Below are 12,881 nucleotides of genomic sequence, written 5' to 3' on the forward strand. Positions count from 1 at the left end.
TTGGGAAACCACAAAGAACATCATAGGAAATACACTACTTATATAGTATGGAGAGATTAATAGTCCAAGTCAAGGAAAAACACAATCACAGTACCTATGTCACGATTCCTTGGTATAATCAAAGCTAATTTCAAAGTATTAGTTTAGGTAGAGGTAAAGAAAAATGAAAACAACCCATGTTTTTTTTCTTGGTTTGGCCTATACCTTGTTTGGCTCCCCTGGATTATATGAAGAAAACATAGGAATTTTTCGGATCTCTTCCTCTGACAAACGATTTCTCTGGATCTCATCTTCTGGGACAAATTCTATTGGCTGCGTCAGCTTCTTAGGCCCAGTCCAACACTGCTCAGGTGAATTATCAATAACTTTTGCCACATGGAGACTGGGACCTTTACCCTGTGCTGCCTGTTTTCCCTTGTCCTGGAGTAATGACGGGTTCTCAGCTGTGTCACTATCTCCCACTGATGTAGCTGAGACCAGTGAGTGGGAAGCAAAGGGTTCACCTCTCATAAGTTGGAACTCTTCAAGACGTTTTTTCATTATCATCTCTTGGTAAAAACTTTCCAGGTTGTTCATGGGATCACCTTTGTTCTTCTTTTGGGGTTCATCTAGATCAAGACAAAGAGATAGGGAAGTTCTACAAAGCCTACCAATACAACCTTTCACAAATAATAAAAATTAAATCTTGGCTCTCAGATATAGAAACTCTGTGGGGATAAGCTTGACAAATGACAATAGTATACAGCTGTTTTAATGTAGTGCATCTCAAGCAATGCTGGAACTATGGTGAGGCAAGCAAGGCACCTCAGTCACAAAATTTAAGGAGGTACTCACTCTCAGAGTCATGCAAGTACATGCACCTAAGTGATAAGGACATTAAAAAAATGTAACCAATACAGCATTATCCCACTTCACAAAATTAATAATAATTCCTGAGTTCAGATTCAAATGGCTCTGATTATCTCAAAGGTCACTTCTGACACCTGGCTGTTCAATGCAGAATCTAAACCAGGCTATGGCTGTTCTCTCTCTTCTGTCTTAAAACAGTGCCCCTCTTTTCCATCTCTCCAACTCGTTTTTTTCTCCATCCTACTGAATGATTAGAGGAACCACATCATTTGTTCAGAGAACAAATGAAATTTGGCTGATTATTCCTCATGTTATTGTTTAACTTTTTCCTCAAACCCCTCTATCTCTTACAAACTGGCAGTTAAATCTAGATCTGTGCTATCTAATACAATAGTCACTGGCCATACAAATTTATTTAAAGTAATGTTTTAGATATTGGTTCCCCAGTTAACCAAGTCACATTTCAAATGATCAATAGCCATATGTGGCTAATGGATACCATAATGGGCAGAAGAGATAGAAACCATTTGCATCATTGTGGAAAGTTGCATTAAGATAGTGCTGATCTAGAGGCTTGACTAGATTCAGGTTCAATATTTAAGGTAACAATCATCCATAGATAGATGTGTACTTCCTATGACATCACATCATAGGGCATATAATGTTTGGTGGTCCCACTTTAATGATGCTAAAGTTGATCAGCAGATTTAGAAGGTATTAGTCTGATTGCTCCATTACGAAGTTTCCCCATTCACCTAATGGGTTTTGCACCCATTGATGACCACTGCCTCGATCTGTTAATTAAGAAGTTGCAAAATGGAGCTCCCCTAATGATATTAGTTCTTCTGTATTTATTAATTCTATTATTTCTTCTGCATTTATTATCTGGAATTCTAAAATGAACTTACCGTCAACTATTTGGGTTTCCCCATATACAGTTCATACAGCAAAGGCCGGACAAATGCTTGATTCCCCCCCCCATATTTACCAACTATGAAAGTAATGAATTAGTACCTTAGAAATGTCCAATGGTGACCAACGATTATTTTTAGTATAATCGTGAGATCATTTTCACATGTTTGACGTGTTTCACTTAAATGTAATCTTTATTCTTTTTAGTCATCAAATTATCCTACTTGGGGCCAGTAAGTCCCTTCAGATTGGCTCCTTGTGTTGCTTTCTAGTTTTTTGGCACAGCAAGATGTCACAAGCTCATTTTGAATATTTCCTGACTCAAACCTAGATTATCTCTCCAATGAACCCTGGCTCCTTTTAATGGTAAATAGTGTTTAGAAACCACAATGTGTTTGTTGTTAGGTTTGTTGATAGCTGTTGTTTTTGTTTCTGAGGCTTTTCAGTGGACAAAGCTAGGAAATTCTTTCAAAAGAAAAATAAATCATGAGTTTCTATTGGTATTCCACTTTAAATGTAAGATTACAAGGTTTTTACTCAAACTCTTTGATCTTAGACTTGTATCTCTTTTCACATATGCTTAAAATATTGGCTCAATGATATTAGCCTTTTCCAATAATATGTTTTTAGAATTTTAAAATGTTAGTAACAATACTAATATAACTATTAATGACAAAACTACTGAATACAGTTTTATATGTCTTTGCAGTTATTTTTGTCTTTAAAATATATTCCACTAGGAATATACAAATGTTGTTTTAAAGTTACTTTACATAATTACTTTTTCTGTATGGTTATGTTACCAACTTTATTCATAGTTATATTCATTTACCTCAGGTTATTTAAGGAATTGATTTACTTCAAGAATTTTAAGAATTGATTTTTTTCCTTTTTGATTATTTTATAAATTATGCAGAACATTTACATGAATCTAAAATGAGTGCTCGCTTCGGCAGCACATATACTAAAAATGAATCTAAAATGAAAACTGTGTTATATAGTACCTTCACAAAAGTGTCACCTCCATCTCTGTCTCCTTCATCCCATTCCTTTCCTTCTCCATAAATAATAATTTTACTTAGGTTTTGACATTATGGTTCCATTGTTTCTTTTTTGAAAATATAAGCAAATAGGCAGGCTCACACAACACATATATGTGTGTATCTACATAATTCATCAGTTACACCCTTTTCCTATATAAAAGGCAACTTACTATAAATCCTGTTCTACAATTTACTTTTTTGTACTTAACAATATATCAGAAATAACTTATTAATGTGTAGAGTTCTTCCCCTTCCTCTTGATATCTGCACAGTACTCTATTGTGTGAATGTACTAATTTATTTAACTACTCTCCTACTGATGCACATTAGTGCTGTATCCAGTATTTTTTGCTTTTATGAATAATACTCTGACAAATAGCCTTGTGCACACAGAATTTTGTATTCTTCCAGTATATCTTTGAAACAGATTGCAAGAGGTGGCATTGCTGAGACAAAGGGTGAATGTGTATGCAATTTTTCCACATATTGCTAAATTCTACTCTGTAGGAGTTGTATTATTCTGCATTTCTACCAGCAAGGTATAAGAATATTTATAGAAGGATTTCTTAAGACCCAAAAAACACTAATCATTAAGGAAAATATTGACAGATTCAACTAAATTTAAAACTTCTGTTCATTAAAAATATAAAGGGAAAAGTCATAGAATGGAAAAAGATGTTTGCTGCACAAATAACTGGTAAAAAAACCATTAAGAAAAGCGGCAGACAACTGAAAAGAGGCCTCACAAAAGAGGAAATATACAGGGCTAATATATGCAAAACTGTTCAACCGTATTAGAATTCAGGGAAATGCTAATTAAGAAGGGTTGGGATATTAATAGAAAACTGCCATACTGGCAAAAATTAAAAAGAACACCAATATCACATGTCAGTGAAATTGTAGAGCCTCATACATTGCTGGTAGTAATGTGCACCCATAGTGAAAATCACTATAATGTTATTTACTGATGTTGAAGATTTGCTCATAATATGACTAATCAGTTCCACTCCTACATATATACTCTAGAGAAATTTAGGCATATATGTACCAGGATACAATAATAATGTTTAGATCAGTGCTATTTATAATAGCCTGAAACTAGCAAAAATATAAATGTCCATCTAAGAATCAATTACAAAACTGTAGTCAGTTTATATAATGAAATACTATATTCTAATGAAAATGAACAAATTTCAGCTACATATGACCAAGTGGATAAATATTCTAATGTATACCTTCAAAAATAAATATTCAGTGACTATTATGATTCAGGTACTATTCTTTTTTGGGATATATCAATAAATAAAACAAAGTCCCTATCTTCATAGAGCTCAGTGAATTATATAGTATATCAGAAGGTTATGACTGCTATAAAAAATACAGCAATGTAATGGGTGATTGGAAGTGCTAGGGGGTTATAGTAGTGGTAGTTGCAATTTTAATGTTGGTCTTGGTAAGTCTCATTGAGAAAGTGATATTTGAGAGATATGACTTAAAGAAAGTGAGGGAATCTATTATGCTGATGGTAGAGCGAGGGCTCCAAAGTGGGGAATATGTCTCAAAAAATTTAAAAAGTCTGAAATCATACACATATCTGATCACAATGGAATCACATTAGAGATCCATTGCTAGGGATCCCTGGGTGGCTCAACGGTTTGGCGCCAGCCTTCGGCCCAGGGTGTGATCCTGGAGACCCGGGGTCAAGTCCCACTTTGGGCTCCCTGCATGGAGCCTGCTTCTCCCTTTGCCTGTGTCTCTGCCTCTCTGCCTCTCTCTCTCTCTCTCTCTCTCTGTCTCTATGAATAATAAATAAATAAATCTTTAAAAAAGAGATCCACTGCTAGAAGAAATCTTAGAAAACACAAATATTCAGAAATTAAACGATATACTTCTAAATAACTCCTAAGTCAAAGAACTCAAAAATGAAATTTAAAAAATATTTTCAACTAAATTAAAGGGAAAACACAACATATCTAAATTTATAGATGCAACTAAAACAATGTTAAGAGAGAAATTTGCAGCTTTAAACATCTACATAAAAAAAGAAGAATGTTTTTAACCTATAATCTGAGCTTCCAAACTAAGGAAACTAGAAAAAGAGAAACTTAACCCAAAGCAAGGAAAAAGAAAATAATAAAAATTAAGTAATAAATCAATGCGACATAAAACAGAAAATTAGAGAAAATCAATGAAACCAAAACCTGTTTCTTTGAAAAGTTTAACAAAATGGTGAACCCTTAGCTAGGCCAGACAAGAAAATAAGAGAGAAGACAACAATGACTAAAATCAAGAATTAAAGATGAGGCATCATTACTGACACAATAGAACTGGAAATGATTATAAGGGAATATTATGAATAACTTTAGGCCAACAAATTAGAAACCTTAGATGAATGGGCAAATTCATAGAAAGATACAAATTACCAAGCAGATTCAAATATAAAGAGAATAGCTGAATAAACCTATAATAAGTAAATTAGTTCAATCAGCAATCAACAATCTACCCACAAAGAAAAGTTCAGGTCCAGATACCTTCATTAGTGAATTCTACCAAATATTTAAAGAAATAATGTCAATCATGCGCAAACACTCTCAGAAAATAGAGGAGGGAATCTTTTCCAACTTATTCTATGATGTTGGTCTATGATGTCAATAGTATACTGAAACCAAAGCTAAACAAAGACATCACAAGCAGGGAAAACTACAGATATCCCTCATGAACAGACAAAAAAATCCTTAACAAAAAATTAGTAAGTCTGCCTAATTCAGGCATTCTCAATATATAGAAATGATTATACACATATAAGTGGAATTTATCTCAGAAATAAGATTGGTTTAACATCTAAGAAATCAATGAATACATCATATTAATAGATTAAAACATTAAATCACATGAGCCCTATAGTGAATGCAGCAAAAGCATTAAACAAAATCCAATACTCATCCATGATTTTTAAAAAAAACTTCAATTAACTAGGAATAGAAGGGAACAACTTCAGCCTGCTGAATGATATCCCAAAAATGTCCACATCCTAATTCCTGGAATCTATGAAAATGTTACATGACAAACGAGACTCTACAGATGTGATTAAGTTACAGATCTTGAGTTAGGGAGATTATCTTGGATTATGCAGGTAGGCCCAATATAATTACAAGGATCCTTACTAGAAGGAGGCAGGAGGGTCAGAGACAGAGTAATAGATGGAAGTAGAAGTTGAAGTAATGTGAGGAAAGGGCCATGAGCCAAGGAATTACAGGTGGATTCTAGACATTGGAAAAGGCTCCCCTAGAGAACTCCAGAAGGAAGGCAACTTTATGCACAACTGATTTAATAACTTCTGACCTCTAGAACTGTAAGAGAAGAAATTAGTTGCTTTAAGCCACTAAGTTTATAATAATTAGTTACAGCACCCACAGGAAAGTAATGTACTATGATTCTAAAGATCGTGTACAAAAAACCTAGAGCTAAGATCATAGTTAATAGTTAAAAACTGAATGTTTTCCCCTTAAGACTGGGAAAAGGCAAAGATGCTTGTTCTCACCACTTCTTTTTGGAAGATTTTATTTATTTATTCATGAGAGACACAGAGAGAGAGGCAGAGACAGGCCAAGGGAGAAGCAGGCTTCCCACAGGGAACCCGATGTGGGACGTGATCCCTGGGATCGCGCCCTGAACTGAAGGTTGATGCTCAACCACTGAGCCACCCGGGTGGCCCACACCACTTCAATTTGACACTGTACTGAATTCTAGATTGTGCAATGAAACATACATACATACATACATACATACATAGACATCCAGATTGGAAAGAAAGAAGTTAAAACTGCCTTATTCATAGGCAACATAATTGTCTAAGTATAAAATCTGAAGGTATCCACGATAAAACTACTTGAATTAAGTAAAAAATTACAAGATCAAGAATGCAAGACAGATATACAATAATCAATTGTATTTCTATATACATGTATGTAATAATCAGAAAATGAAATAATTGTACACCTGGGTGGCTCAGTGGTTGAGTGTCTGCCTTCGGCCTAGGGCGTGATCCTGGGGCCCGGGGATCAAGTCCCACATCAGGGTCCCTGCATGGAACCTGCTTCTCTCTCTGCCTATGTCTCTATCTCTCTCTCTGTGTGTGTCTCTCATGAAGAAATAAATAAAATTTAAAAAAAGAAAATGAAATAGAACAATTCTGTTCACAAGAGCATCAAAATGAAAAAGTAAGAATTAGTAAAAAAAAATAATATTTGTAAACTTAAAACTATAAAACATGCTGAAATAAATTACAGAAGAGCTATATAAAGGAAGAGACATTCTATGTTTATGGACTAGAATATTCAATATTATTAAAATGGCAGTTTTCCCCAAATTGAACTACAAATTCAACACAATCCTTATCAAATATCAGCAGGCTTTTTTTTTTCCAGCAGGCTTTTTTTAAATAGAAAAATTGACAAGCTTGTTCTAAAATTTACATAGAAATACAAAGGGCCTAGAATAACCAAAGCTATTTTGAAAAACAGGAGGAAAATTGGAGGAATTACACTACCTGATTTCAAAATTTATATAAAAGTAAAGACATTCAGAGTATAAGGATAGGCATATACATCAATAGAACCAAAACAAGTGAAACCCTTACATTTATGGTCAACTGATTTTCCACAAAAGTGCCAAGACAATTCATTGGGGGAAATAATAATCTTTATAATAAATAGTTCTGGGACAGTTAGATATGCATATTTAAAAATATGAACTTAGAACCTTTATCTCACTCACAAAAATGAACCCAAAATGGATAAGAGATCTAATTGTAAGAGCTCAAACTATACACATTCTAGAAGAAAACACAGGAGAGTAGTATCTTTCCTACCTTGAGTTCAGTAATGATTTCTCAGATATGATACCAAAAAGCCCATAAAGGTTCCATAAAGGAACAAATTAATAAATGGAACATCATTAAAATTAAAAACTTTTGTGCTTCAAAAGATACCATTAAGAAGATAAAAAGATAAGCTACAGACTAGAAGAAAATATTTTCAAGTCATAAAACTTATAAAGTGCTTGTATTCAGAATACATAAAGAACTCTTACCACTCAATACTAAGAAAACAATCCAACCAAAAAATGGGTAAAAGACTTGAATAGACAACTCATCAAAGAAGATATAAGAATGGCTAATAAACACATGAAAAATATTCTATTTCTTATTATAAAAATTCAAATTAAAACCACGATGAGATATTAGTACACACCTACTAGTATGGCTGTAAAAAAAAAGGAGGGGTACAAAAAGTGTTGGAAAGGATGTAAAGAAGTAGGAACACTCAAACATCACTGATGAGAAAGTAAAATGATGCAACCACATTGGAAAACAGTTTGGCCATCCCTCAAGTGGTTATACAGAGTTATCATATGATCTAGAAAGTCCAGTCACTCAAGAGATATGAAAACATGTCCACACAAAAACTTGGACATGAATGTTAATAGTATTATTCACAGTAGACAAGAAGTGGAAACAACCCAAATGCCATCAGTGATGAAAGGATAAATAAAATGTGGTATATCCATACAATGGAAAATTATTTAGAAATAAAAAGGAATGAATTGCTGATACAGGCTACAATATGAACAAACTCTGCAAACATGCTATCTGACAGAAGCCAAATTCCAAAGACCACACATTGTTAAGACTCCATTTATATGAAACACCTAGATTCAACAAATTTATAGACAGAGGCTTTGGGTAGAAGTGGGAGTGATTTATTGCAAATAAACTCATGGGAATTTTGCAGAGGGATGGAAATGCCCTAAGACTGAATTGTATTGATGATTGCATAATTCAATAAATTTACTAAAAGTCACCTAATTGAACATTTGTAATAGGGGAATTTTAACACTATTCAGTCTCACACAATGTTAGAACAGAAAATAGGGAAAATGTATTCAAAGACACTAAAGAATAATTAAATGAATGAGAAGATACAGCATATTCACACTTGAAGATCTGAAGATTCATACTGTAAATATGTCAACTGTCCTCAATTCATTTAAATACTTGATGGAATTTCAGTTGAAATCACATAAGAGAAAGTATGTGTGTGTGTAACCTGACAAACTGATTCTAAGATTTCCATGGAAAAGCAAAGTATCAAAAGTAAATAAAATACTTTTGAAAAAGAACAAGGTGGAAGGAATGTTTTTTATTGTACTGGATATCAAGACATTAAAAAGCTAAACTGTGATACTGATTCTGATAAACTGATAGCCAAAAAGATCAAAGGAATCAAAGAGAACCCATAAAAACACCCATGCATACATGAACACCTGATATATGACAGAGCTAGCAATACAATAACAGTACAGGGACATTTTCAAAACATAGTGTTGGGATAGAGGGTTATTTATATTGTAAAAACAAACAAACAAACCTGAAATCCTACTTTACACCATATACAGAAATCAATTCCAGCTGGATCAAAGACTTAAATATGAAAGGCAAAAACATAAAGCCTTCAGAATAAAGAACAATATCTTCCTGAGCTCATGTAGGGTAGGATTCATTAATCAAAGTACAAAAATCACAAAGTAGAAGGAAAAATTAATAGATTTTATTACATAAAAATGAACTTTTATTCATCAAAAGATGCTATAAAGGGAGTGAAATGAAGCCACAAAATGGGAATAGGCATTTTTATATAGCCAACAAAGAGCAAGTATCCACAATAATAAAGAACTTGTACAAATTTATAAGAAATGCATATTAAGATGAGAGATGAAATTTGGAGATAGAATAGATAGAATATTCAGGACACATAACCACAACACTTTTCTAGTTCCCTCCTCTCCATAGCAGTAACTGAAGGTAAGTAGTGATCATTGAGATCTGCCATATCCTAGGGTTTTGGGGCTGAGGTACTCCTTTGATACATGCCTAAAATGACCTCTGAACCAAGACTGCATCTGGACACATATAAGCAGTTGAAAAGATATCCAGGTAGGAAATAGACATTTCCACATTTGCTAAATAGGCAAAAGAACTGAATAGCCATTTCACAAAGGAAGATATCCAAATGGCCAATTATGTGCAAGAGGGTTTCCAACCTCATTAGATATGAAGAAAAGGAGTTAAAACCACAATGAAACAAACAAAACAACATGGGCTCCTGAAAAATATCAATGCCTGCAAGATAGACAGACAGACAGACAGACACACACACACACACACACTCACACACACAGAGGAGAACTTTTATAAAGCAAACTAAATGCAATGTTTGATCCCTGATTACATCCTGGATTTAAAATTGAGAAATCTAATTAGAAACTCTATATTAGATAATATTAGTGCAATATTGCTAAATATCTTAAGAATGATCATAATACTATGATTATACAAGAAAATTTCTATGTTCTTAGAAGAAACATAATGAAATATTTAAGAGTAAAACCTCTTAATGTCTGAAATTTATTTTCAAATTGTGTAGCAATAAACAAACTACACACAGATTCCAGTGTAGAGAAAAACAAAGGTAGAGCAAATGTGGCAAAATGTGGTTGGTAAATGTACTTGAAGGGTGTGGGTGTACTATTCTTTCAATTTTTCTCCATGTTTGAAATTTTTCAAAATAGAAGGTTGAGGAAAATAAGACTTTCCTAACCCTTGAAAAATAAGAAATAACATAAATGAATCTTAATTATTAAGAAAGGGGAAAATAATATAGTGAAATATAATTAAATACCCATCAGATGGGAGTCTGACAATACCCAATGTGGACAAAGATATGGAACAACCTGAACCTTCTTCACATGTGGTTGGTGGGTTTTTAACTTGGGACAATCCCTTCACAAAAGAGTTGAGATCTATAAAGTTGAGCAGGTATGAATTTTTCACCCCTCAATTCCACTCCTAGTTATATACCCTGAGAAACTCCTGCCCATGTCCCAGGATACATGAACAAGAATGCTAACAGTAGTAGGACTGATACTTGTAGCCCCCACAAATGGAAACAACCCACATGTCCAACTACAGTAAAATGGATAAATAAGTACTGATATGTCCACATAAAGGAATACTATACTACAGTGAAAGTGAATGAACTATGGCTATGCATTGTAATGTGGATGAATCTCACAAATATAATGTTACATAGAAAAGGAAGGCCCAAGAGATTACACACAATCCAATTCACTGATATAATGCCTAAAAACAAGCAAAACTAACCAACTGTCTAGTGATGTATGTATGGGTGGTAAAAATATAAAGAAAAGCAAAGAAATTATTATCACCAGTCAGGAGACTGGTTATATCTGGTAGTCAGGGGGATGTGATTTCTGAAGAGCATACAGGGACTTTGGAGTATTGGCAAAGTTTGATTTCTTGACTTGACTGAACACATGTGTTAAGCACTCTCTAGTGTGATCCATTTCATTATTAAAAATATTTTTAAAAAAGTAAGAGGGAAAGAAGAGAAGAGAACTCAATATACTGGGTTGAATAGTATCCCCCTAAAATTCATGTCCACTCAGAACCTCAGAATGTAACTTATTTGGAAATAGCATATTTACAGATACAGTTAGGTAAGATAAGGTCGCACTGGATTGGTGCGGGTCCTAAATCCAATGCCTGATATCTTTTTAAGGAGGTCACGTAGAGACACAGGCACACAGACACACACATCACATAATGACAGAAGCAAAGATTGGAGTGATGTCTCTACAAGGCAAGGATTGCCAGCAACCACTAGAAGCTAGAAGCTAGGGCATTGAACAGATTCTTCCTCAGAGTCTCCATTAAAAACCAAGCCTGTCAACATCTCGATTTGAACTTCTAGCCTCCAGAACTGTGAGAGAATAAATTTCTGTTGTTTTCACTCACCTTTTTTGTGGCACTTTGTTAACAGCAGCCCTAGGAAACTAATACAGGTTTTGTACTGGGAATCAGGGTGCTGCTGTAACAAATACTTAAAAAGGTGTAAGTGACTTTGGAATTAGGAAATGGGTAGAGGCTGGAAGAATTTCTGAATTGCCTGACAGCAAAAGGTTGGTTGCCTTGAAGAGACTGTTAGTAGAAATACAGATGTAAATAGTAGTTCTGGTGAGTGCTCAGAAGAGGCCAGTAAAGAAAGCTTCCATCATGTTAGAGAATACATATATCATCATGAATAGAATACTGCTAGAGATATGAACATTAGAAAATGTATTTCTGGTGAGGCATCAGAAGGAAATGATGAACATGTTATTGGATGCTGGAAGAAAGGCAATCTTGGTCATCAAGTGGCAGAAACTTAGCTGAATCAAGTTTGGCTGTTGGGTAGAAAGTATAACTTATAAGTGATGAACCTGGATATTTAGTTGAACCTGGATATTTCCAAGCAAAGTGTGGAAGATGCAGCCTGATTTCTCTTTGCTGCTTACAATAAAATGAAGAGAAAAGAGAGATAAATTAAGGAAAGATCTGTGAAAAAAGAAACCAGCACTTGATGATCTATAGAATTCTCCGTGTATCTAAACAATGTGCTCTGGAAACAGGGCCAATGGTATGGCTGGACAGACCTTCACTGAAGAGATTAGGTGTGTGATTCATGAATGCAATCAACCATCTCAGCAAAAGCCAGGAAGAGAGGAGGGGTTATCCAGAAAGGATTTGTGGAAAACCCTTATAACTGATTATAGGGATCTCTTGACATGCATGAGACAAATAAGGCTTCAGAGAATTGTATACCAGCAGAAACAGTGCCAGCCTGGTGTGAAAGTGAAAAAGACAGGACAAAATGAAGGATGATTGCAAAGGTAAAGCCACAGATGCAAAAGCCAGTGAGGTGGGGCTGCAGCTACCCTGGTAGACTGAAAAGGTGGGGCTATCCCAGAGGACCCAGAGAACAAGACTACCCCTGGAGGACAGAGGACAGAGCACTGAGCCCAGAGCATCACTCTCAGGCTCTGAGACCTAAGAGAATTTGCCCTCCTGGGCTGTTAACTTGCTTTAGACCAGTAACTCCTTTATTCCTTCCTTTCTGCCTTTTTAGAATGGGAATGCCTATCCTATGCCTGTCTCACATTGTCTTTTGGAAGCAGATA

General features: G+C 34.6%; 1 protein-coding gene across 4 annotated transcripts in view; it reads right to left on the bottom strand.

Annotated features, from left to right (window-relative positions):
* RBM41 (RNA binding motif protein 41) overlaps positions 1-12,881 on the bottom strand; it is a 63,368-nt gene that overhangs the window by 30,552 nt on the left and 19,935 nt on the right. For 3 of the 4 annotated variants that reach the window (XM_041741131.1, XM_041741129.1, XM_041741130.1), the window contains exon 5: positions 205-608. In XM_041741131.1, the coding sequence (XP_041597065.1) occupies positions 205-608 (404 nt within the window). Of the gene's footprint in view, positions 1-204; positions 660-12,881 lie in introns of all 4 variants that reach the window. The other variant, XM_041741132.1, reaches the window with a different exon arrangement.

The sequence above is a fragment of the Vulpes lagopus genome, chromosome X (assembly GCF_018345385.1).
Source record: "Vulpes lagopus strain Blue_001 chromosome X, ASM1834538v1, whole genome shotgun sequence".
Lineage (NCBI taxonomy): Eukaryota > Metazoa > Chordata > Mammalia > Carnivora > Canidae > Vulpes > Vulpes lagopus.